Here is a 25712-nt window from a genome sequence, read left to right as displayed (position 1 = left end):
TATATTTCATTTTTTATTGATAGTGACAATAAAATTACATATAGACTAATTACTTGTGATCCCTTATAAATCTTTAAGGCTGTTTCCCTAACACAATTTGCACTTCAAAGTAATACAATGAACTAAACTTTTAGAAGACAATTAAAAATAAAAATACATTAAAGATATAAGTCATGACAGGATATCGAGATGGCTTACAAGTGGTATTTATACATTTTGATTATAACAATGTATAGATTTTTACAAGAAGCTGGGACTAGGGAGTTCCTAAGAAATCTTAGATTTTGTACAGTTAATGGCCAGATTAATAATGTCTCAAGTCCTAAAGTCCTTAAAATGTTCTTCCAGAGTCCACAAAAGCAAGCAGAATGTTGTAAAAATATTCTTAGTTGCATATATCTTTTAAAATAAATTTGAGATTATTCAGTATGCCTTACATAGATACCATTAATTGAGAATCGCTGAGGTCTCCAGTGACTATCTTTTCACGTTTTCACAGCTTGGATCTGATCTGATGATAGACAGACAAAAACATTGTCAGCCTCACAAGGGAAACACAGTAACCCTATTTTCTAAATCATTTTCTAAAGGTAACTCTATATAACACACGAAAGCCCTATGTATACATCTGTTTTCTTAAGGTACAATTAAGACTGCTGTGTTAAGTTTTATATAAGCTACTGTAAGTAAAGAATACAGGTTTTACAGGCTTATTAGAAAGACAGGTAGCAGTTCCTTTGGTGATCGCTCCTTTTTTGGAAGCAATTACTTACAATTAATTATTTTCAAGTGAATTACTTACAACTCATTAAACACACAGTAATTCCTGAAATATCAGTAGCCTTCCTCTGCAACCTTAATGTTCATTCCTAGTTCCTGATCCATCTAGCCATCCTTCCCTTTCTAGTTAAGTGTATGATGCACGTGTCCATACTCAAGTGTCTGGGTGTGCACAGACATGTTGGTCCATATGTGGAAATCAATGAACAACCAAGTGTTGATTTTTATCTTCTTTCTTTCTTTCTTTCTTTTTTTTAAAGATTTATTCATTTACTATACATAAGTACACTGTAGCTGTCTTCAGACACACCAGAAGAGGGCACTGGATCTCTTTACAGATGGTTGTGAGCCACCATGTGGTTGCTGGGAATTGAACTCAGGACCTCTGGAAGAGTCAGTGCTCTTAACCGCTGAGCCATCTCTACAGCTCCCTTTATCTTCTTTCTTAAAACAGGTCTTATTGTTTGCTGTTCTGTATACCAGGCTAGCTGCTCCTATCTCAGTCTCCCATCTTGTCATAGGCACACTGGGATTAGATATGTACTGGGAATTTCAACTTACTCAGACCTCATGCCAACACAAGGAGCACTTTACAAGTACCCTAGGGAGATGGGCCACTTGATCCTGTGGTTTGCTTTTACTGTCACAATACTTTGACATTGCCTGAGTAGTGATTCCAGGATATTCTCTATGGTCTTTTCTAGGCACTAACCAGTATTATATATGATAAATACTATCCAATACTGTACCAAGTAGCTGGTATTGGGAAGTTTGATGCAACAATTTATTTCCTTATATGAAACCTATTCCCACCTCAGGAAGATTGCGAAAGTCTCCACTGTCCTCAGGGTTAAAGGATAATGACAGTATTTATCTGCCCCTCTTCCTCCTTCCTCTAATACTATTTCTACTTCTTTTCACCTTGCCTCCTCTCTCTTTTCCTTCTCTTTGTGTTTGTTGGTTTTTGAGACAGGGTTTCTCTGTGTAGTCTTGGCTGTCTTGAAACTTGTTCTGTAGACCAGGCTGGCCTTAAATCTGCCTGCCTTGGCCTCCAAGTGTTGGGATTCAAGGCATGAGCTGGGCTGTCTGCCTAGTTCCTAATCTGCTTCCTCAGAGACAACTTAACTTCTGCCTACTCTTCAGTCGGATTCCTCAGATGATCCTCGCTATTGTCCGTCTACGTCTACTGTTGCAGGTGGAGTAGAAGAGAGGCGAGAGCCACAGAATTTCTCTATATGAAAGCTCGCACCTTCTCTTTGCAGTCAGTTCACTATGACCATACACAGATGTGTCTGGTGTTTTCCAGTCCAGAGGTAGTGTTTGAATATTTGCAAAGGATAATTCTTAAAACTTTTTTTAGGGTGAGGAGAGTCATGGTTTGTCTCTATGGTTTACAGTTCCAGATCTGTCTTTTATTTTTTACTGTATTATTTTCAATTACCAGCATATTCTGAGCCTTTGAGAAGATCTTCAAAGTCAATTATGCTGTGTACTAAGATTTTTTTACTGCCAGCTTAGGATTCAGTGTTTGGGGGAGTCTGTTAAGTCAATCAACATCCATCAGATCACCAGCTTTCCAGACAAGATTATCATTTGTACTACATGTATATGGAGTTAATATCTTTTTAAAATGTTGACATTATTATTAGTGATACCTGAGATTGAAGTATGTGTTCAATCCTCCATTTTTTATTAGAGTACTCATATGCACAGTATGTAAAATATAGGCATAAAAAATTGTAAGTGGACTAAGGCGGTAAGATCAGAACTTGTCTATGATGTGTATTTGCTTACACAGGATGGATGTCCTGGACTCATTCTTGGTATTCGATATAAAATTAAACGAGATTAAAGTCTGAAGTCTGTAGGCATTACTGATTTTTCATCTTATCTATAATATGATTAAAAACAAGTTTCAATATTTGGGAAAACTTTAAAAAAAATCTCACTTGAAAACTGGGAAGGTAGTATAAGTATATGCCTGTAGTCTCGTCATTGGGAAATTCATATGGTGAGTTCCAGGTCAGCCAGTGTTACATAGTGACACCCTGCCTCAGAAAACAAACCAATCCAAACCAAAAAACAAACAAAAAAAACCATTCCTCCTTCCCCCAAAAAATTCTTACTTGAAAGTTTCAGAACTAGAAGATTTAATACTGATCACTAAACATATAAAATTAACAAATCTTTCAAAAGAGAATATAATCATATGATTTAATATTACACAAAAATTCAATATTAAGCTTAAATAAATATGATTGGATCAGTGCAAAATGAATCTTGTTTAATATGCTAGGAAACTTCAGGATTCTGAAAGTAAAATGAATATAGTTCGAAGGTCATTTACAGTTAGATTTTTCTCTGCTTCTTTAGCTAATGAGCGACATTATAAGCTGGTTAGCCTTTTTTATTTACTTGTCTTGAATGATAGGAGCTTATCTCTCTTTATATTCAAACATAACAGAGAACAATAAAATCTATACTACTTGCTCTTCTACAGGAAATACAATACTTATCTAGTAAAAAACAAACTGATATATCCTTTTATTGTTTTATAGCTATGAAGTTTCTGTCTCATTTAAGCAGTGTGCTTAGGTAAAGAGTAAATCTGGCATGTATTGAAGGCTTTCCTGTGCACTATACTTTAATTCATATGCACAGTATTCTATAAAATTTAAATTTTAATATTCCAGATGTGAAAATTCCTTCATAAGGTGCAAAGATGTGTGTTAGTGGGGGGAGGGGTTAAAGGTAAGTGGAATAAATATGCTCCCTCAAAGGCCCAGCTCTTCTGCAACTACTACTGTGCACAGAGCTGCAAGGATGCTCGTACTTACCTTGCACAAAAGTACTTCTAACAGTATGTTGCTCTCACAAAGACTTGGGAGGTAAGGTACCAAGACTTGAAAGCTGGTACTGTAAAACTGGATCATTACTGACACCTAGTGGCTATTGCTACAGACAAAAAGTAAAAATACACAGGGAGCTGGGGAAGAAGGGAGAAACAGAAAGCAAACCCTAGATGTCCTACCATCACCTCAGTCCTAAGGTGGCAAGGACTACACTGAGAGTGTTGGCAGGCCTTCCACTGCATGCTGCATCTTCACTGGGAGCAATGGTCAGCACTGGTGAAGGGAGAGGTCTGCCAGAAAATTCGCTTCTCTATCTCTTTGAACTTTTACTCTCACCAGTTTCTTCTGGAAATCCATGCCATAATCCCCAATACTTCTTAAAATAATTTAAAATTTGAAGTTGATGGGTTCAAAGAAAAAATGTCTTTACTAATATTTAGGAACATTAAAGATGTTTATTTGTTTCTTATAAAATAGGACTAGAATGTTCTTTGCAATTTAAGAGTAAATCGTTTGTCTGAATAAATACAATCTAGAAATGAAAGTCTGTGTCAGGTGGGGCTTTAATCCCAGCACTTGGAGGCAAAGGATACAGATCTCCAAGTTTAAGCCCAGCCTGGTCTACAGAGTGAGTTTCAGGATAGCCAGGGCGATAAGAGAAACTGTCTCAAAAAGAAAAAAAGAAAAAAAAAAGAAAAAAAAAGAAAGAAAGAAAAGTCTGTGGAATTAGAATCACTAGAAAACAAGATTTTACACATCTCTGTGAAATGTGCTTTTAGCAGTTGTAGTAGGCAGATGAGTTTTTCATCCAACACACAAGGCTGTAATTATCCAAGGGTTTCCAAAGCATGGAAGAAGAAAAATGAAAAACTATCCCACACATATCTAATATTATAATCAAGAATTGTAATGAGAATGTGGATCTCCTTTACTCTTATTCAAAGTACGAAGATTCCCAGTAAGAATGAACAGTCATTCTGTGTAAATTGAAAACTTCTGACTTGACCATCAAGACTTCTCAGGAAGGACACAGCGAACACACAGCTGTCTACTGCACTGCATGCTGGCAGCCTGTTCTTGTACAGACAACAGAACCCCAGGGAACACTGTACTACCTGATACACTAGTGCTGTACCATTATACTACAGCTGATTTCATTAAGAAAACTGAACTGAAATTAAAAGATATCATTAATAGTATTTATAATACTAAATGGGTGTTAAAACTTGTACATAAAAATTATGTAATAAGTTATATATGGAATCCTATACATCATGATTCATAAAAAAATAGTTGTCATTTTGTTCTAGTTATTAACAGTAAGGCCCAATGTTTGTCCCAAACTTCAGATGTGCTTTTTAGCTACTAGATTTAATGAAAATCTGAGTCCATAAATTAAAACCATTTTCCAGATTTGTTATATTTATTGAATACAGAAATCTGCTAGAAAAATGTAATAAAATAAATGAAGCAAGGTATCAGGTACTTACTGTACTGTTTTTTCTGACAGCAGAAATAAAAACAAGAAGGGGCATTGATGTAATAAAATTAAAATATAAAGATGAAATGAACGAATGAGACAGAAGCGGGCTACAGACACGCAGCAGCTTGGGGTATACCTTGAAGCCAGTCCACGCCTTCCTGCAGTCCTTCTCCTTTGAGGGCATCACTAGCACTGAAAGAAAGTCCACACACAAGGTCCATTTTATGGTGCCATACAACTCTACGAGTCAAAACAGTATTTCTGCCATACTGCAAAGAAATGTATACTAATAATAGATGTTTGTGCAAAACTGATTAAATATTGAAATAGAATACAATATATTATATTAATAATATTATATATTCTATTGAAGTATAATATATTAATAATAATAGGAAATTAGAGTCTGAAGACTAGAGAGAAAACTTTGAGACAAACTTTGAGATTTGTAGTGATATTAAGAACACATAAAACACCAGGTTACTTTTCCCACTGTCCTACCTAATTTTCTAGAGTTTACTGTCCTACCCTCACTGCACCCAGTGCTCCCACAGCATTTATCTGTTAGAAATGTTTGACTTAGGTCACAATATAGTCACAGAATCAACTGACTTCATTTGAAATACAATTTATTTATAGAGTAAAATCCCATAATTATAACATGGGTTTGTGGTGGTTGTTATTGTTGCTTTATTTTTGAGGCAGGATTTCATAATAGTTCAAGTTTGACTCAAACTTGCTATGTATTGATTGAACAGATTCCACCCTGCAAATACAGGAATTCATGAAAATATTATATGTTAAAGATCTAGTAACTTACTTTAAAATCCATGATCATATCAATATATAATTAAAATGTCTGAGTAATTAGAAATTGTTTTACATCATTTAGGAAGCAGCATCACCTAGAGCATAGTAAAGAACCTAAAGAATTCTTTCCAGTAGGAAAACAGAAACAAACAATATAAGATAAGCAATCATTCAGAGCACACTTTTCATCACATATGCTAACAGCAAGGCATTAGTATCACTTACACCAAAAAAGCCCAAGGTATTGATTTTGGCACACATAGTTCTAAGACAAGTAATACAGGAAACCTCTTTGTCCACTGGTGGAGGTGTCAGCAAGTGACTACAAACTTGGCTATTTCTCTGAGCCAGTTCTCTATTTACTGAGGGGTAAGCTGTAAGACTCAGAAGGAGAGCAAACAACAGCTCTTCAGCAGGTGCCACAGTGCTTGTGTTTTATGCGCCTGGCCTTGTCAGTGGCTACATCCTCCAGTTTCCCTTCGACTGCTCTGTTGGAGGATGGCTGCTGTTCCTGGTTCAGAACTGGTGCTGCCCCCCACCCCCAATGAGCACTTTTCTTCCTGGCCTCTAACTAGTAGCTGCTTTCCCAACCATGCTATCACATGAAATGGTCCCAGACTCAAATAGGCCACAAAGATAGGAAGTCCTCATGGTTTCCCTTACCCTATTGGTGTTTCTTCATCCAGTCATCTAATGTTTGTACAATTATTTCCTTATTAACTCTCTATTCTACATGTAAATATCCAAGCATATCACAAAGGAACTAAGTCAAAATATGCCAACACAATGAGGCCGCAGAGTTTATGGTTAGTGATGATGATTAAACATGAAAGTCTCGACCTTTTCTTTAGTTTCCCAGTCAATATCTAAGGCAAGGGACAGGTAATACTTTATCTCTATGTCACTAAGGACTACCGTCCATACAGCTAACACTGGAAAAGAAGGATAAACATATTGCTAATTTTGTGCATGCTTTTAAAAAAATCATAAAATACAGAACAAACTAACAAATGGAATGCTAATTTGAATTAAAAAGATGATGTTCAGTTTGAATTAAGGAGAAGCAAAGTTATAGGTATATTAAAAAAAAAAACATCTTGACATTCTTCTGTGATATATAGAAAACACAGAACCTGGGAATATAACACCCTCACAACATCGTGATTTCATCATTTACACAGAAAAATTTTGAGATGCCATAACTGAATAAGTAAATCTGTTTAAATTCAACTGTTAAGTTATTTTAGGTAGAAAAAGGGTAATTCACTTATAAAATTTGAATATTTGAATATTATGCTTTCTAGCAAGGTATCACAATACCCTGTAAAACCCAAGAATTAGTATTTATTTTAATATATATTGCTTTGGAGCCCAACAATTTGGAGTCCAGTGATTTAAGATAGTAAAGGTTTTATCTCAAAGAATTTCTCTGTCTAAAATCACATTCTTAACTACTAAATACCACTGGACCTCAGATTCAAATTCAATAACCACAGAGTAGCCCTGCCCTTCCCCACTGTTCAAAAGCAAGGAGGGTTTCACTATTTCCTTCCTGGGCAGAGGGATATTGGATGGGGGCGAGGGACCCATAGAATCCTGAGATATTTCTAGTATTTATCTAAACGCTACTCTGTTCAGCACCAAGGCTAGCTCTTAAATCTTTTCTTTTTAAAAGTACTATTAATTCTTTGGAATTTCATACAATGTATTTTGATCATATTTGCTCCCATCTCCCTAACAACCAACTTCATGCTCTCTCTCTCCTTCACTCTAAAACCTAGTCAGTCCAGTCTATGTGACCCCCAAATATTTCTGGGTGCATTTGGCTGAACCATCAGCCAACTCTTCCCCCTCCCAGTAACCATCAAAATGTCAACAGCTGCTTAGCCAGGAGCACAGCTGCGTTCCCACCCCAACTCCATGCCGTGGCTCCTAGGCTTCACTTTCTTGCTTCATATGCTTGGTCACTTTTAGTGTCAGTAGACTTCTCTGATTTGTGCCCAACTTCCTGTTAAATATTACTGTAACTCTTACAAACTAGAGGAACTGCTCTAGAGGGACATTTTAAGACATGGGAAGGTAGGTAGGTAGGTAGCAAAAGAGGATCTCAGTACAGTGGCACGAAAGAGTTAATTAAGAAAGTCTTTCCTAAATAAGTAGTGCAAGCACTTTCAGACACTGCTTGCTAGTGTCCACACACACCTCTGCTTCATCTGAACAAACATTTACAGGATATGTAACATGTGCCAGTCACAGGAGTGGGAAAGGAAAAAATAAGGCAGCAACCAAAACTTGTCAAAAATCCCAACTCCTAGGGGGCTAACCATTACCATGTGGTCTCTTTGTTGCTTATTTTATGGTTGTTTGAGGCAATAGCAACCCAGGACAACTAATTTGGTAAATGATTCAGGCAAGGTGACACCATAGTGGCTTGGCTGATTTCAGATGAAAAAGGAAGCCACTGTGTTTGGAGTCAGAAGAGTAAGTGAGACATTTAATTGTTTTTCAGTACAAGAGGTTTTTGTTTTTTGTTTGTTTTTTTTAAATATAGTTTTTCTAGCATCAAAGGATTTGTAGAGTTAAAAGCAGTATTTTCATGAGTACTTGCAAATCTGTGAAGCAAATACTTAGCTTACATTCTACTATGTCTGGACATTTATAAAGTGCCAAAAACAAAACAAAAACAAACCCTAAACAAAAACAAACTCACAGCCTTTTCAGAGAGACAAAATGAGAAATACAAATTGTTTACCAAATATGCCACGGCTTATCTTTAATGTTCTCTAAACACAGCAGCTGAGACACTTTCACGGAAGTCACTGCGTCTCTAAGATCCATTTTGTTTGCAAAGAACAAGATTGGAATTCGACGGTGCTTAATATCTGAAAAAGAAAAGAAACCCGACCTTAACACCGCTAGTGTTTTGGATGACTTTGCCCTAGCCCCCTAAAACTGAAATCCACACACATAAACATTTAAAGATACACAGTTAAATATTCACCTAAACCTGCAGTTCTCAACCTGGAGGCATAGCAGATGTTTATACTAAAGTCTGTAACAGTAGCAAAATTACACTTATGGAGTAGCAACAAAATAATTTCATGGTTGGGGTTTTCATAACATGAGGAACTATATTCAAGGGTCACAGCACTAAAAGGTAGAGAACCAGTGATCTAAACAGAAAAAAAAAATGGAAAACTATTTGGTAAGATGATGTGCTCTCTGGCTAGGTGCTTTAAACCAAAGAATATGGTCAGAGAAGGAGAACCTAGCAGTCACAGAGAAGTATCTATGCAAAACAGGCAAACATTTCTGTTGGTTTCAGAGTCAACACAGACATCTAGACCTCAAGTAGGGAGAAGAGGAAGTGGATGAACTTTAAGTCATAGACTGCACAATGAACAAGGGACACTATTTTTAACAAGTTATTTCGCCTATTACAGTTTTGAAAGGATTTTCCCAAGATTTTGTTTTTGCTTTTTTAACATTTATATATTTAACTGTATATGCATTAACTGTGTATGTGCATGTTTGTATGTATGTGTGTGTACACATTCGTGTGTGTGTGTGTCTGTGTGTGTGTATACTTACATGTAGCTGTGTTATGATATACATGGAGGTCAGAGGACAAGTCTTAGGAAAGAGTCAACTCTCCCTCTGTCTACCATGTGGCTCTATAGGTTCAAACTAAGGATGGAGGCCAGGTTTGTCAGCAAGTGCTCTTAGCTGAGAGTGAAGCCAAGTGCAAAAGAGCTTAGAAGTTAGAAGCCATAAGTCATAGATGGTAAGAGAATGTCCTCGCAATCTGTCCAATGTTGCACAATTGCCCTCCACAGGAAAGGCAACACACAGCAGCATCTTTACATGTTGTTAAAAAAAAGCCATATATTTCTAGCCATAACTATTATATCTAATTCCCCATAAAAATCAACTCATCGATTTAATTACTGTATATATTTATCTTTTCACCTAAGCAACACTTAAAAATAAAATGGTCAGGGGTTCCAAACTACCTGTATCTCCAGTTCTAGAAGCTCTGACACATTCTTTTGGCCTCTGTGGGCTCTTGCATGCCCAGGGTACACATAAATACATTCATACTTAAAATGCATACCACAATAATAAATACTAAAACCCAGTTCGTCTTCCTCCTACTTGAAGTTCTCCTCATTTCTTTCTGCTAACACTGAAGGCCAAACAAGCAAAAGCACGACTGCCTGTGTGGCTGCTCTGCCACACACGCTTGGCCACAGAGAAACCAAAGCCATGGCAGCTGATGATATCCTTCTGCACAGAAAGACACGTCCTCATGGCTGCCGTCTAATGTTCTCCACTTACTACTGTTTATTATTTATATATTTAAGAAGGCAGAACTTTTAGTGCTAAGGAAAAAGAGGCCAGTATATAAAAACACTGTAAAAACCTTTGAAATAAAAAAGAAAAATTAGGCAAAGTTATTATGAACTTTTGTATAACCAATAAGCTTTAAAATTTACAAATTTAATTAGAAAATAATTTTATCTCGTAACCATCTTTTTTATACTAAGGAACAAACCGACACCTACAGATGGAACCCCAAATACAGATACTATAGGTGGAAGAAGGTGCACCAGTACCTGGGTGATTTAGAAGGGTATCAAGCTCTTCTTTGGCCACAACCATTCTTAATTTATCACTACTGTCAACGACAAAGATAATGGCTTGTCCATCTCTGTATAATGTAAAGAAAGAGAAATGAAATTATTTTACTACCACACGCAGTCTTAGGCGGGCATCAAACATCTGGATTCTAGTAACTTGGCAGCTGTTTTAATTGAAGTACTTACTTTGAAAAATACCTTGTATAAAAATACTCATAAAACAAGTAATCCACTATTAAAACAATTTGTTATTTTAACTAAATATGGCTAATAATAATTCTGATCTATGATCTCCTTGAAGAAATAATTTGAATAAGGAATCATTTCCTCATTAAAAGCAGCTGTGTAAACTTATGTGAGTGAATATAGAATTATGCAAGCAGTAGAGACAGAGCAACCAGGGAAAGAGCAAAGTATCAGCTGAGGTGACTATTTTCTCTCTCTCTCCCCTGCTGTGTGTGTGTGTGTGTGTGAGAGAGAGAGAGAGAGAGAGGGGTTGGGGAATGTGGCTCCACTATGTATCCCAGCCTGGCTTCAAAATTGGTATGTAGCCCAGGCTGGCCTTGAATTTGTGGCACTTATTCCTTAGCATTACAAGAACTGGGATAATAGGCATGCACCACTATGTCTAGCTTGAGAGCTGGTTTTTAATGTGTGGCTATCTAAACCACAGATAGAAATAGATAGCAAAACAGAAAAGAACAAAGTCAGAAATTATATGAAGTTACATTTTTAGAGCAGAAACCATATGATCACTTGGATTTCTAATCATTATTTTTCTTAGAATGCAACCATGTAGTTAAGCAACATTCACAAAAATACTTACTTATAATAGTGTTCCCAGAGATTCCTGTACCTTCCTTGACCTGACATGTCAAACACTGTAAAAGACAAACTATAAACCAAAGCAAAGCATTAGTGTCTTCAAAGCAACTAAATTAAGTGGTTAACTTTTAATATTTTTAGCTGTTTTCTATCAGACAAATCATCATGGCTACGGAGTAATAAATGTTAATATTCAAGAAAAAATTAAGAATGATTTAAATAGATTATGCAATGGATAACATAAAAATGCGTCCTTTGCTGATGAGGTTTTCAGGAGTTGGTCTAAACTTTAAGGGCTGAGAGTAAACAAAAGGAAGTGGTACAAAAGGGCACAGCCCATGGGGATTTGAGATGATAAATGCTTTCCAGGTAAGTTTGGAAACAGCTTCATAGTCACAGAGAGAAGGGATGTTACCTGGACGATTTGAATTTCTCTATGCTAAATCCTATGGTTGGAACTATATCTTGAACTTGAGCCTGAAGAGAAAACATAAAATGTTTTAAAGAGTCACTCTGAACTTCATAATCAGTCAACACAAACATGCTGAATCAATGTACGCATGGCACAGTCTTCATGTGTACCTGGTCTCTGCTCTCAAGTTCATCACATAAAAGTGTAAACAACAATCAACATATGGCAACATAGACAGAGTGTTCAGGAGTGGGGTGACGTCTGACACAAAAGTGAATGGCAGGAAGGGGAAGGCCTATGGCAAGTTCTTGGCAAAGAATAGTGTAGAAAGTGGAATTAGTGCAAAGATCCTAGTGGGGAAATAACTTGCTACTCAGGAAAAATAGAAGGCAAGCTGCCAGAGGCCTGCTGCAGCTTGGGGAAAATGCGGGTCTGAGGTTAACACACTGGAGAGGTTAACTCTCTAACAGTACACGATGCTAGAAGGTAATAGTGTCTGGAGACTGAACACTAGCTTATTCTGTGGCTGAAAACCACTGGCCTCTGGCAATTAACACCTAGTGGTTAGATTAGGGGTGTAGCTGTTTTGTTCCTTCCCAGCAGGTCTTTCCCAGCCTGGGAGTTCATTAACTCCTTGTCAGCTAGAGAAAGTTCACAGAAAGAAGCAGTCACTCTAAAAGAGACTCCAGTCTTTGCTTCTGAGAGAGTGAATAAAGGGAAACAACCTTCTATTCTCACCCTTAATTCAAGATACATGATCACATGGTATTCCAAGTGCAAACATCTGCCTAGTGTATCATTAGTTTTGAAGTTTTGTATAGATAAATCCAGTCAACATTTTATCTTTTGTCCTCTTACCCACAATACATTGTCTATTCCAGCTTACAGTTTTAGTTACCAGACAACGGCTTCAGAGTCAGCCCAGAAGGAATTCTCTGATTGCAAATCTGTTCCAAGCCTGCTTTCTATCCTAGTGAAATTAGCCCGTGACACATGAAGGTTTACAGAGCCTTAATTGCAGTTTTTATAACAATGAGGGCTCAAAATTACTTGTTTAAGTTTAGGAATTCTATAGAATCACTATTAGGAATTAAGAAATCATCAGCATTACTACAAGAGAGGACATCTTCGTTGATCTGCCCAAAATCTGCCCAATAGGGTAGGCTAATGCCCAGGAATTACCGAACTAATTTAATAATGACAGGAAAGGCATATCAGCAATAAGAATCAATCCTGAGATGAGATTTCTGAAGTCCTTGCAAGTCAGAATTTTGTCCATCGCAGACGATGCAAAAACACGGGGCTGTTTCCAGGAAAGTCACCTGCTAGCCTTAGCCTTTCCTAGATGGCTCCTGACAGCAGGCATGTCTAAAGTCCATTGCTAAGTAAAAGAGTGATACACACTGAAGTAAGATTGGTGAGTTATGATAGCTCTGGTAGGGAGTTCTACAGGAAAATCAAAAAGGGCAAGAGAATAGCAGGATGCACTTTGACAGATCTCACAGACAATTAAACTAAATTGACAACTGAACTCATTAAATGCCTCCTAGAATTTCCATCATCAAAACTTCATTCATTTAAGCAAAACTCTGTTGTCTTTATGATCCAGATGCTGACAAGGTATTCTTGACTCCTTCCTTTGTTACATGCCACCTATGAAGCCATTCATTCTGTTTTCCTGGCTCTTCGCCACTACCTGAATAGCCCTTTCCATTTGTTGCTTTGAATTACAATACCCTCCTAATTACTCCTAATTTGCTATGCCACCTGGCACAAGTTAAGTTAGGTTTGCTTAAATGTCAATGATATTATCATGCTCATAAAGTTATTATGAGAATTAAATGAGCTAATAGGTATAAAACACTTACAATGGTGTCCATAAACTTTTCAGAAATGTTTGCTACTATTCTAATTATACTCTCATTTTGGTTACTCTTATTCCTATGTTTACCCATATTGCCCTAAGAATAACTAAATAAAAAATCTTGTTATTTTTATGTGAAAATAAGAGTAGAACAAGGGAAAATTTGCCTCACATTACCTTGTTCACTCAGGTACTGTACTTTTGTAAAATTTAAATCCAAATGGAAGAGAAGCTGAGAATGAATAAGAGCACGGGAACCTTAGTAATGTGCTGTGAGTAGGCCTTTCCCAGAGCATCTCTTGTTTGCCTCCCCCAAGTCTGTTTACTCAGCGTTTCCTTCTACTAGCCTTTAAGCTGCATTAATATTTTCCCCAAAGTACTTTTCTTGTTTGCTAGCAAAATTATTTTGTGGCACTTAGGGTCTTGTCTCATTACTCTGAGGTTCCTTGAATAACAAACTTGGGAATAAAGTATTTAATTTTGTTGTTTTTTTTCCCCATGATCCTACCATTTTTATTGAATTTTTTTATATCAACTACATGATAAAGTTTAAAAGTTTAAAGATATTGCAGAAAATATACACCAAATATCAACAGTGTCTTCACTGAATTATAATTAGAACACTTAAGCTGCCTCTACATAGTTACCTAGGTTCTCCACAAACTCCTCTTTAAAATTTAGCTTGAAGGTATAACAATCCCTCAACTTTCTCTTCTCCAAAGTCCTAATAAAGATAATGAACAAAAGAAGCTCCAGCAGTTGGTTAGGACAGAACAGATTCATATGCACTCATTTTTCCACTGAAGTAATTCAGAGTAAAGGCTGTCTATAGCATGCTCTCTGGAGATGGAGACAGTGGATGTCCTGGAGCCCTTGGACCAGCCACCCTAGCAGAATCTGTGAACTTCGGATCAGTGAGGGACCATGCATGTCTGAAAAGCAGGGTGGAAAGAAACTGAGGCAGAAACCTGAAGTCACTGTCTGGCCATCTGATTTTCCCTACACACAGCAGGCAACTCTCAGTCCCATCTCCAAAACGGAGAGTCATGTCTAATATTAATTCCCTTCTGTTTTAGCCAGGAACAAATACATTCAATCATTGGACTGGAATGGCAACAAGGAAGGCATGTAGCCTGGACCCTCTGAGTCTAGCAGAGATTTGAACAGTATCAACAGAATCAGAACAGAATTTCTAAAAGAAGTCTTATTTTTATCAAGTTTGCTAAAAAAAATTTATCCTCCATGTAATCAACAAAATTCCCTGGTCAAAAATGATGATGATGATGATGGTGGTGGTGGTGGTGGTGGTGGTGGTGGTGATGGTAGTGGTGATGACGATGATGATGATGACAACAATGATTAAATTCAATCTATTCATCTATCATCCCAAGCATATTTAAGTGCCAATCCTTACTCTAGGTATTTGTTATTCAATGCTTGACAAGTCAAGGGCTGTGGAGGTTTGAATAGGTACAGCCCCCACAGATTCATGTGTTTGAATGCTTGGCCATAGAGAGTGGCACTATTAGAAGGTGTGGGCATATTAGAGGAGGCGTGGCCTTGTTAGAGGAAGTATGTCAATGTGGAGTTGGTGTTTTGAGGTCTTAAATGTTCAATCTACCCCCACACATCCAATCTCCTCCTAGCTGCCTGAAGATCAATATGTAGAGCTATTGGCTCTTCCAGAGCCATGCCTGCCTGGACACTGCTGTGCTGATTATACTGGACTGACCTCTGTAAGCCGCCCCCGATTAAATGTTTTCCTCTATAAGAGTTGCCTGAATGATGGTGTCTCTTCACAGCAATGGAATCCTTAACTAAGACCGTAACTAAGTTAGTACCAGGGTATTACTGTGATAGGCCTGACCACTTTTTTGTTTGAAGGAATGTGGATTTTGCAACTCTGATGGGCCACACTAGAAGTGTGGAGGGCAGTGATACTGAGGGGAATATGAACTGTGAGGCTGATTCAAGAGGCTTCAGAGGAAATGACTTTGAGTCTGATGCCTACAGACTGTCCTTGTGTTATTTTGGTGAACAATGTGCTGCTTTTTGCTCTTGTCCAAAAAGTCTGTCTGAGGCTAAGGTGAAGAGATTTAGACTCCCAACTGCATTGGGAAAGAAAATCTCCAAACAGCCTAGTATAGATTCTGTCCTGTTTCACTCTTACAAAGAGCATTTTTGATCAAATGTAGCAAGCTGAGAAGGAAAAAATACAAAATGCATGCTTCAAGGATTAAAGTGTCACCAAAAAGTAGAATGGAGATAAATCCTGTGTTCAGGGAGATTAAAGATTAAAGATATTAAATGGAACTAAGGGAGTGGTGACCTCCAGGCAAGATTCCCATCCAGCTAGCTTCCATGTTGTGAAAAGGATGTTACCAAGGGTCACTGCTACCTATTCTAAATTTACAATGTGTTTGCAGTTGTACTAAGGGTACTTTTATCATGTTAGGCTTCATTATGACCTGGTTACTATTTTCACTTGGACGTAGAGATATGATTGTGTGTCAAGCTGACAATGAGTGGACTGTGATAGCTATTTTCAGTTGTCAACTTGATTATATCTGGAATGAACTATAATCCAGAAATGGCAGCACACCTGATCTGAACCTTGAGGCAGGAAGACAAAAAGCCTTGGATTTGGATCTTGAGGTTGGATGACATGTACGATTCGGATGGATATATGCCTTTAATCCAGATCTTGAGGCATAGTTGCCATGTTTATACGGATCTATAATGAAAGGGAATTAAAGAAAAGCCTAGGTCCAGACATGGAAATACATGCCTTTAATCTCAACACTCAGGAGAGAGGGGAATTGAAAATCAATGTCAGTTTACAGAGCAAGTTCCAGTTGTGAGGAGCCAAGCTTGGTCAGTGAAGGAAATCATCAAAAGCAAAAGCTGGTGAGGATGTAATAGAATAGGAGAGAGCAGTGTTCCAGCCCTAGCAGGCAGCAAACGTGACAACTTAAGCCACTTGGCACTGGCTGTAGAGTTAAAAATAAGCTTCCAGTCTCCATCAGCACACAGAGCTAAGGCTGTCTCACAGCCCTCAGAACCAAAAACCTGCCCGGAGAGTGCTGGTCTCCCAGGAGGGTTCTCATTCCTAAGCCCACAGGTGAGACGGAACTTTCGATCCACTGACTGTCCCAAGTGGGTCCTACCAGGTGTGCACAGAGCAAAGGAACCACTGAGCAACCTGGGACAGGATCCTTCTGGTCACCATGTGTGCTAAGAGCTAAGTCTGTCCCAGAGTATACATCAAAAGCATGCCAGGAAAGAGATGGTCTCTCAGGAACCTTCTCACACCTAAGATCACAGGCTCCTAGGATCACAGCAAGGCCAACTAACATCAGAGATAACCAGATGGCAAGAGGCAAGTACAAGAACCTAAGAAACAGAAACCAGGACTACTTGGCATCATCAGAACCCGCTTCTCCCACCACACAAGTACTGGATATCCCAACACATCAGAAAAGCAATATTTGGATTTAAAAATCACATCTCATGATGATGATAGGGGACTTTAAAAAGAACATAAGTAACTCCCTTAAAGAAATACAGGACAACATAGGTAGACAAGTAGAAGCCCTTAAAGAGAAAACATAAAATTCCCTTAAAGAATTACAGGAAAACACAATCAAACAGGTAAAGTAATTGAACAAAACCATCCAGGATCTAAAAATGGAAATAGAAACAATAAAGAACCTGAAAGGGAGACAACTCTAGAGATAGAAAACCAGCAAAGAGATCAGGAGTCATAGATGTAAGCATCACCAACAGAATACAAGAGATAGAAGAGAGAATCTCAGGGGCAGAAGATATCATAGAAAACGTTGACACAACCATCAAAGAAAATGTAAAATGCAAAAAGCTCCTAACCCAAAACATACAGGAAATCCAGGACACAATGAGAAGATCAAATTTAAGGATAATAGGTATAGAAGAGAGTGAAGACTCCCAACTTAAAGGGCCAATAAATATCTTCAACAAAATTATAGAAGAAAACGTCCCTAACCTACAGAAAGAGATGCCCACAAACATAAAAGAAGCCTACAGAACTCCAAATAGATTGGAAAAGAAATTCCTCCCATCACATAATAGTCAGAACACCAAATGCACAAAACAAAGAAAGAATATTAAAAGCAGTAAGGGAAAAAGGTCAAGTAACTTTGAAGGCAGACCCATGAGAATTACACCAGACTTCTCAACAGAGACTATAAAAGCGAGAAGAAACTGGACAGATGTCATACCGACCATAAGAGAACACAAATGCAAGCCCAGGCTACTATGTCCAGAAAAACTCTCAATTAACATAGATGGAGAAACCAAGATATCCCATGACAACACCAAATATACACAGTATCTTTCCATATATCCAGTCCTACAAGGGATAATAGAAGGAAAACTCCAACACAAGGAAGGAAACCCTAGATAAAGCAAGAAAGTAATAATCTTTCAACAAACCCAAAAGAAGATAGCCACACAAATATAATTCCACCTCTAAAAACAAAAAAATAGGAAACAACAATCACTACGCCTTAATATCTCTTAAAATCAATAGACTCAATTCCCCAATAAAAAGACTACAATAAAAAGAGTACTACAAGGCTGGAAAAAATATTTCCCAAGCAAATGATCCCAAGAAACAAGCTGGAGCAGCCATTCTGTTATAGAATAAAATTGACTTTCAACTAAAAGTTACCAAAAAAAGATAAGGAAGGACACTTCATACTCATCCAAGGAAAAATCCACCAAGACGAACTCTCAACTCTGAACATCAATGCTCCAAATGCAAGGCACCTACATTCATAAAAGAAACTTTCATAAAGCAGAAAGAATACATTACACCTCACACAATAACAGTGGGAGCTTTCAACATCCCACTCTCATCAATGGACAGATCATAGAAACAGAAATTAAACAGAGACATAGAAAAACTAACAGAAGTTATGAGCCAAATGGATTTAACATATTTATAGAACACTTCATCCTAAAACAAAAGGATATACCTTCTTCTCAGCACCTCATGGTACCTTCTCCAAAACTGACCATATAATCAGTCACTAAACAGGCCTCAACAGATACAGGAAGATAGAAATAATCCCATGCATCCTATCATGTCACCACAGACTAAGGCTGGTCTTCAATAACAACAAAAACAACAGAAAGCCCACATATACATGGAAGCTGAACAATGCTCTACTCAATGATAACTTGGTCAAGGAAGAAATAAAGAAAGAAATTAAAGACTTTTTAGAATTAAATGAAAATGAAGGCATAACATACTGAAACTTACGGAACAAAATGAAAGCAGTGCAAAGAGGAAAACTCATAGCTCTGAGTGCCCCAAAAAAGAAACAGGAGAGAGCATATATCAGCAGCTTGACAGCACACCTAAAAGCTCTAGAACAAAAAGAAGCAAATATCCAGGAGGAGTAGAAGGCAGGAAATAATCAAACTCAGAGCTGATATCAACCAAGTAGAAGCAAAAACTAGAGAAAGAATCAACAAAACCAGGAGCTCATCCTTTGAGAAATATCAACAAGATAGATAAACCCTTTGCCAGACTAGCCAGAGGGCACAGAGACAGTATCCAAATTAACAAAATCAGAAATGAAAAGGGAGACATAACAACAGAATCAGAGGAAATTCAAAAAATCATGAGATCCTAGCACTACAAAAGCCTATATTCAACAAAACTGAAAAATCTGGAGGAAATGGATAATTTTCTAGATAGATACCAGGTACCAAATATAAATCATGATCAAAGAAACCATCTGTACTGGCTAGTTTTGTGTGTCAACTTGACACAAGCTGGTGTTATCACAGAAAAGGAGCCTCAGTTGTGGGAATGTCTTCACGAGACCCAGCTGTAAGGCATTTTCTCAACTAGTGATCAAGGGGGGAGGGCTCAGACCATTCTGGGTGGTGCCATCCCTGGGCTGGTGGTCTTGGATTCTACAAGAAAGCAAGCTGAGCAAGGCAAGGGAAGGAAGCCAGTGAGTAACATCCCTCCATGGCCTCTGCATCAGCTCCTGCTCCTGACCTGTCCTGTCCTGACTTCCTTTGGTGATGAACAGCAGTGTGGAAGTGTAAGCTGAATAAACCCTTTCCTCCCCCACTTGCTTCTTGGTCATGATGTTTGTTCAGGAATAGAAACCCTGACTAAGACATCATCTAAACAGTCCCATAACCCCTATAGAAACAGAAGTCATTAAAAGTCTCCCAATCAAAAAATGCCCAGGACCACATGGGTTTAGTGCAGAATTCTATCCATGATAAAAGTCTTGGAAAGATCAGAAATTCAAGGCCCATATCTAAACATGGTAAAAGCAAGAGACAGTTGCCTCCAGCTTAAGGTTCAGGAAATAATATCAAGAATAATATTTAATAATGCCTACCTCTGACTTGTGAATCATGTTTCACATGCTAGCTTTATATAGTTTTAATAATAATATTTTCATACATGTTACTCAAAATCACCATCTGTCACTGATACGCACACCATTGTTTAATTATACACAGAACTTAGAAGAAATTTAAACAAAGTGAGTGCAACCTGTAAGTAAACTTAGCCAATTTGTGAAGATCTTTAGGAGAAAATAAAGGAAGAAAAAGAGAACATCCCATCTTAATAATCAAGATATACCTACACAGTCATAAATATGTTGGGGTTGGGGATTTAGCTCAGTGGTAGAGTGCTTGCCTAGCAAGTGCAAGGCCCTGGGTTCGGTCCCCAGCTCCGAAAAAAAGAAAATAAACAAATAAATAAATAAACAAATAAATAAATATGTTGCATATGTAGCAAGCTACAGTTCACTGATATCCCTTTGATATTCCTTACAAGACTAGCAGGACTTCATACAAATATATGAAGTTGTAACTTAAAAGGAATGTTTCATATAACATTTCTCTAGTATCAGGAAATGTCGAGAATAACAGAAATACTTACATTTGAGGGTTTCAGTTTGTTAATGATTGTTGTTTTCCCACTATTATCCAGCCCGAGGCATAAAACATGAACCTCCTTCTTCTTCAGGCCAAGTAAACCTGAAAGTCTGTCCAGCAATCCCATATTGTGGCTTAAATATTTAAACAGCAACTGTAAGGGAAAAGAAACTATTATTTCAAAGGTACCTTACACATGAAATGCATTTGTCTGTACATGAAAAATGAAAAGACAATGGCAGCACACAAACCCATCCGTGTGGCTTTGCTCCCAGTAAACAGTGTAAGCCGATTATCAGAAAGGAGTCTTAACTGAAATGCAGACTGGCAGCTTATAAGCCTTGGCAACAAGGAACAACATCCCTGAAGCAACCACACTTGTAATATTCAGGAAGGAACTCTTGTTAGCCTCAGTATCACGCGGAGTTTGCCAAGTGTAGTGTTATTTATGAACGAGAGTTTGGTAGATACGGAACACTACAAAGGCAACAAGACTCAGCTGCAGCGTGATGCTAAAGCTTCAAAAGCAGAAGAAAGGCAAGCAAACGTTAAAGGGGCAGATGTCCTTTGAACCACTAGACGAATACCTAAAACAGAGGATGGTGATATTTTTTAAATAACTTGTAATTATAAAAGTTTTACTGTTTTTGTTTTCTACAGAGTGGCTTCCAGTTTGGGTCGGGTTTTCTATTGGTAGACAAAGAATGTCCTTATTCACCCACCTCTTATATAGTTCTGCAATTTACCACTAATTCTTTGGGAATAATGGATACATTCCTTCATAATTTCAGTTAATCTTACTAAACTCAATCTTTTCTTAACTATCTACAACATCCGACCATTATGTACAAGAGCTTTAACTATAATACCATTGTAGAACAGAAAAGTAAATGCACATTTAAACACACGTGTGCGTGTACACATACAGATATATAGACAGAGGCATACATATATACACACTTGTTATAAACATACAAATACACACACACACACACACACACACACATATATTTAGAAGAAAAATGTCTTGTCAGCTTTCTGTTCCTAGAGCAAATACTAAGATAAACCAGCCCACAATTTTAGAAGCTCTAGTCTAAGACAGAGTTCCTATTGTTGGAGACTAAGCTCTTAAGATAGGCCTTTGAGAAGTGTTTATTATTAATGCCATGTATAGGTTATCTCTCTTTCAGTTGTTGGCTTAGGAGGGGAGGGTCCCAGAGACTATTCCAAACAATGTACAAGGTATTGTCATTTCTCTTAGTTGCCCATGGGAATTATGGGTCATTTCTCTTAGTTGCTCATGATATTAAGACACTATGGCTGAAGACATCACACACTTTGGTCACATAATATGGAGAAATTCAGCTGAGACTGACCCAGAAGCTTCTTTCCTGATAGCTATCTTTCATAGTGCAGGAAAGTGCTATGCAAAAACTGGAGGCAAGTCTACGTCATCTGTGTACTGACACACCTGATAGGCTGTATGATAGGACCTGATGTCCATGGGTACAAACACGGCATGAGGGTTATGGGGGTAAACCAATGGCTTTCTGGTTGGATTTAAGGCCTGCTTTTCAGGCAGAAAAACATAGCAAACCTGACCACGAACCCATAAATGAGGAGGGCATAGGGAAAACCTACTACTATCAGTGTGCTACATCAATACTGCTGTCTATACTTTTATTATTATATCCACAGATTAATGCAGCTTTCAACCCTTATCAGAGAAGCTTCTTTTTGCAGTGGATAGCTTTGATATAAAAATTCCCAACCAGTCCATGTCCATAAAAAAGTAACTGCAAAAGCTCAGCTCTGAATCAAACACCTTTCTATACCACATCCCTCCTCCCAAGGCTTAGGAAACATTCTGGAAGAGGAGGCAGAAAGACTGTACAAGCCAGAGGTTGGGGAGGGAGGTACAGTCAAGCAGAGACTTCTGGACATGACAGGGTCAATGTATTCATGAACTCTTCACCACCTTGGTTGTCCACACAAGAACTGCCCAAGCCAGCCAACATTCCAGCATGGGTTAGGGAAGAGCTCACAAGGCCACAATGCTATCTGAGAAGCTAGGAGTGAATAGCTACCAAGCGAATCAATTTCCTTCAGGGACACAGTCATTGGCTGGGTGCCCACGTAGATGGCTCCGTACCCATGAGCATCAGGGCAGCACTAATTGGAGCCTCTGGGTTATTTTAAAAGAAAAGCAAGAAGAGGACATAAAGTTGGGAGGGATTACAGGAGTGGGGGTAGGGGGTCCAGGAAGAATTGCAATTGGGGAATAGGAAGTAGGTAAGATCAAAATGTATTGCACACAAGTATAAAGTAAAGAACAAAGTAATATATTAAAACCATCCAAGCTATTCAACTTTCTAGAGCAATCTTTAAACAACAAAATGAGCCACCCCCAAAAGCAAAATCCATTAGCAATACAAGGAAGAATTACTTTGAAGTCAAATAAAACTGCTGCTAATATAATGCTTGCTTTGTGTAGCTTTATGTCTGTTCCTAGCCTCCAATGGCCCAGTTAAATTGCACTTCACATCTCCAAATGAAGCTTTTTAAGGGTCTTTCATTTGGTGTCATTGAACCCTAAATAGTACTATATGATAGAAGAAAAATACTCTTTTACCAACCACGTCAGTCTACTGGCACTGCCAAAATACATCTGTCTACTAAATATTTTTCTTTGCTCCCTGAACATTAATTTCCAGAATTCTTGAAACATTAATTCACCTCATTAACTCTCATGTTCATTTAAGGTCACATAACTCTGACATGTTACAACTCCTTTTAAGTTTCTTATGTATACCATCCTAAGCAAAGGGGAACAGTGGTGCCCTGAAAATGTTTGTGCTTTTGAGGGACTAAAGTTCTGCTGATTTTATTGTTTTCTTCCATTTCTTTATTCTTCTTTTTTAAGTTTGGAGAAAGTAAGATCTTAGGCACAACAAAGTTGTCCGAAGGCTAAGTACAACTAACCTGAGCTAAGTCAATAAAATGCTGTTTAACAGAAACAAAACCTGCTGTGACTGAGGAAGACTGGCTAATCAATGAGAGAAGATTAGGAAGAACTGGAGTCAGAATCTGCAACATGGAGAGTAGGGCATAAAGATTTGTAGTTGGATAATAAAGTTAAGAAACATATCACAAACACTCTCAGCCCCTGTTCATTCTCTAATTTGTTCCGAATTCCTTCAAAATAGTAGTTTAAAATTTTTACCAATATAATCACCAATATAATCACCAATTTACCAATATAATCAACTGTAATGAACTCACAAATAAAAACATCACACAATTAGATTACAGTAGCCACACAAGGAAAAACCTGCCCAGTTCCAAACTCTATGTATCTCAGTGAATTTCTGCACTTAGAAGGACTCATGGGGTTGGGGATTTAGCTCAGTGGTAGAGCGCTTGCCTAGCAAGCGCAAGGCCCTGGGTTCGGTCCCCAGCTCTGAAAAAAAGAAAAAAAAAAAAAAGACTCTTGTAAAGCAACTGGGCTTTACGTTTTAATACTAAGATTTTACACAATTAACACTTGAAACAAATGGGGAGGGGGTGCTTGTGACAGGGTTGAAATTAGGGAAATTACCTTTACACTCTTTCTCTACTCATGTCTGTTCAAATTTTCTAAAGAAAAGTATAATGTTAGGGACAGGTTGTGTGGCAAAATAGTTAAGTGCTTGTCTACAATGTGCAAAAGTTCTAGTTTTGATCTCACAAGAAAGAAAAAAATGAAAAATTATACTCTTAGCAGTAGAGATAACGCAGCTACTAAGAGGACTTGCTGCACTTCCAGGGGACCAGAGTTTGACTGAAGATCTTAAGCACCTGTAACTCCAATTCCAGGGCTGGCCATGCCTTCTTCTGGATTCAGCAGGCACTAGATTACATGAACAATTACATATAGAGAGAGGTGGGAGGAGAGGAGAGAGAACAAGCTATAAAGTTGATGTTGTCTTGAGACTAGACTGACTGCCTTATAGGAAAAAAAAAAAAACCAGCATATTGGTTAGATTAGGAACAAAATATACCTTCAGCTTAAAAAGCCTTACTGTATGTGCTGTAAAATGCCAGCAGAATTGATAGCAAATGAAACAACTCCTGTTCTTGAATCAAGAACCCTTAGGTCTCCTAGCTGCTTTCTGAGAATTATCTTTCCAGAGGGTTACTGGTTACCAGAAAAGCACTGAAGATTTAACATGTTATCCACATGTAAGAGTTTAGAGTTAAGCTGCAGAGAGAGACTAAGTAAGACAGAAAACTCCGGAAATGATATTTTGTAAACTTTAAACATATTAGTAGTGTGGGCATATTCTTACTACCCCAATTAAAAATCTTAGTAAGTTAGAAAATTTTGATGATGAAATTTCATCTTCAAATAATTCATACATCGTATAAAAAGGCCCATCTTGGGCAGCGTTAAAGTCAACACCAACCAACCAAACAGCATTCGCCAAAAGCAGTTCAATATATTTTCCAGGCTCTTTAGTATTCGTCACAAACTCAATTCTTTTTTTTTTTTCCCCCATCTCTCACAGATTAGAGATGGTAACTCGCATGGACTAAAAAAATATGGGTAATAGCTTAGAGTAATTCTAAATAGGACAGGGAGAAGGTGTCCTCTGGCTACCGGGGAGGTAATGGCTGCGAACAGGTAGCAGGAACTTTTGAACTAGTGAATCCTGCCGCCGGTTCCACAGCGCTTACAGACACCGTAGAACCGTAGTGTACACATTTTAACATGGGTGAAGCTGATGGCGTGTAAAATTATACCCAACAGAGCTGAGCGATAACACATAGATGGAGATGAAGAGAGACAAAAGGCGGGGTGGGGGTGGAGATACCTGATCTTTGACGCCGATCCCGCGGCAATAGGGCTGACAAGGACAGGAAGGGACGCACTCTTACACCCGTCTCCGCGATGGGATCTTCCCCAGGAACCTCAGCCTTCCTCTCTATGCCTTCGTAGGAAGGTTACTCTGCTCCAAGCACAGCCTCTTCTACAAGTTGGGGTTACCGGCGGGTTCACCCGGGATGGGAGCATCAGTGGCTGAGCAGGCGCCACAGCGCGCGGCGTTCCCTT

General features: G+C 38.1%; 1 protein-coding gene across 2 annotated transcripts; it reads right to left on the bottom strand.

Moving 5' to 3' along the window:
* Window positions 1-25712, bottom strand: Arl6 (ARF like GTPase 6). Of its 2 annotated transcripts, NM_001443654.1 has the most exon segments (8): window positions 1-511; window positions 5252-5307; window positions 8678-8807; window positions 10542-10636; window positions 11392-11460; window positions 11806-11867; window positions 20625-20774; window positions 25474-25712. In NM_001443654.1, coding segments are annotated over 7 exon segments (561 nt in total). In that variant the 5' UTR covers window positions 20748-20774; window positions 25474-25712; the 3' UTR covers window positions 1-485.

The sequence above is a fragment of the Rattus norvegicus genome, chromosome 11, assembly GCF_021556685.1.
Source record: "Rattus norvegicus strain SHRSP/BbbUtx chromosome 11, alternate assembly SHRSP_T2T, whole genome shotgun sequence".
NCBI classification, from domain to species: domain Eukaryota; kingdom Metazoa; phylum Chordata; class Mammalia; order Rodentia; family Muridae; genus Rattus; species Rattus norvegicus.
The sequence above is the reverse complement of the archived record's forward strand: the minus strand, read 5'-3'. Positions and strand labels throughout refer to the sequence as shown.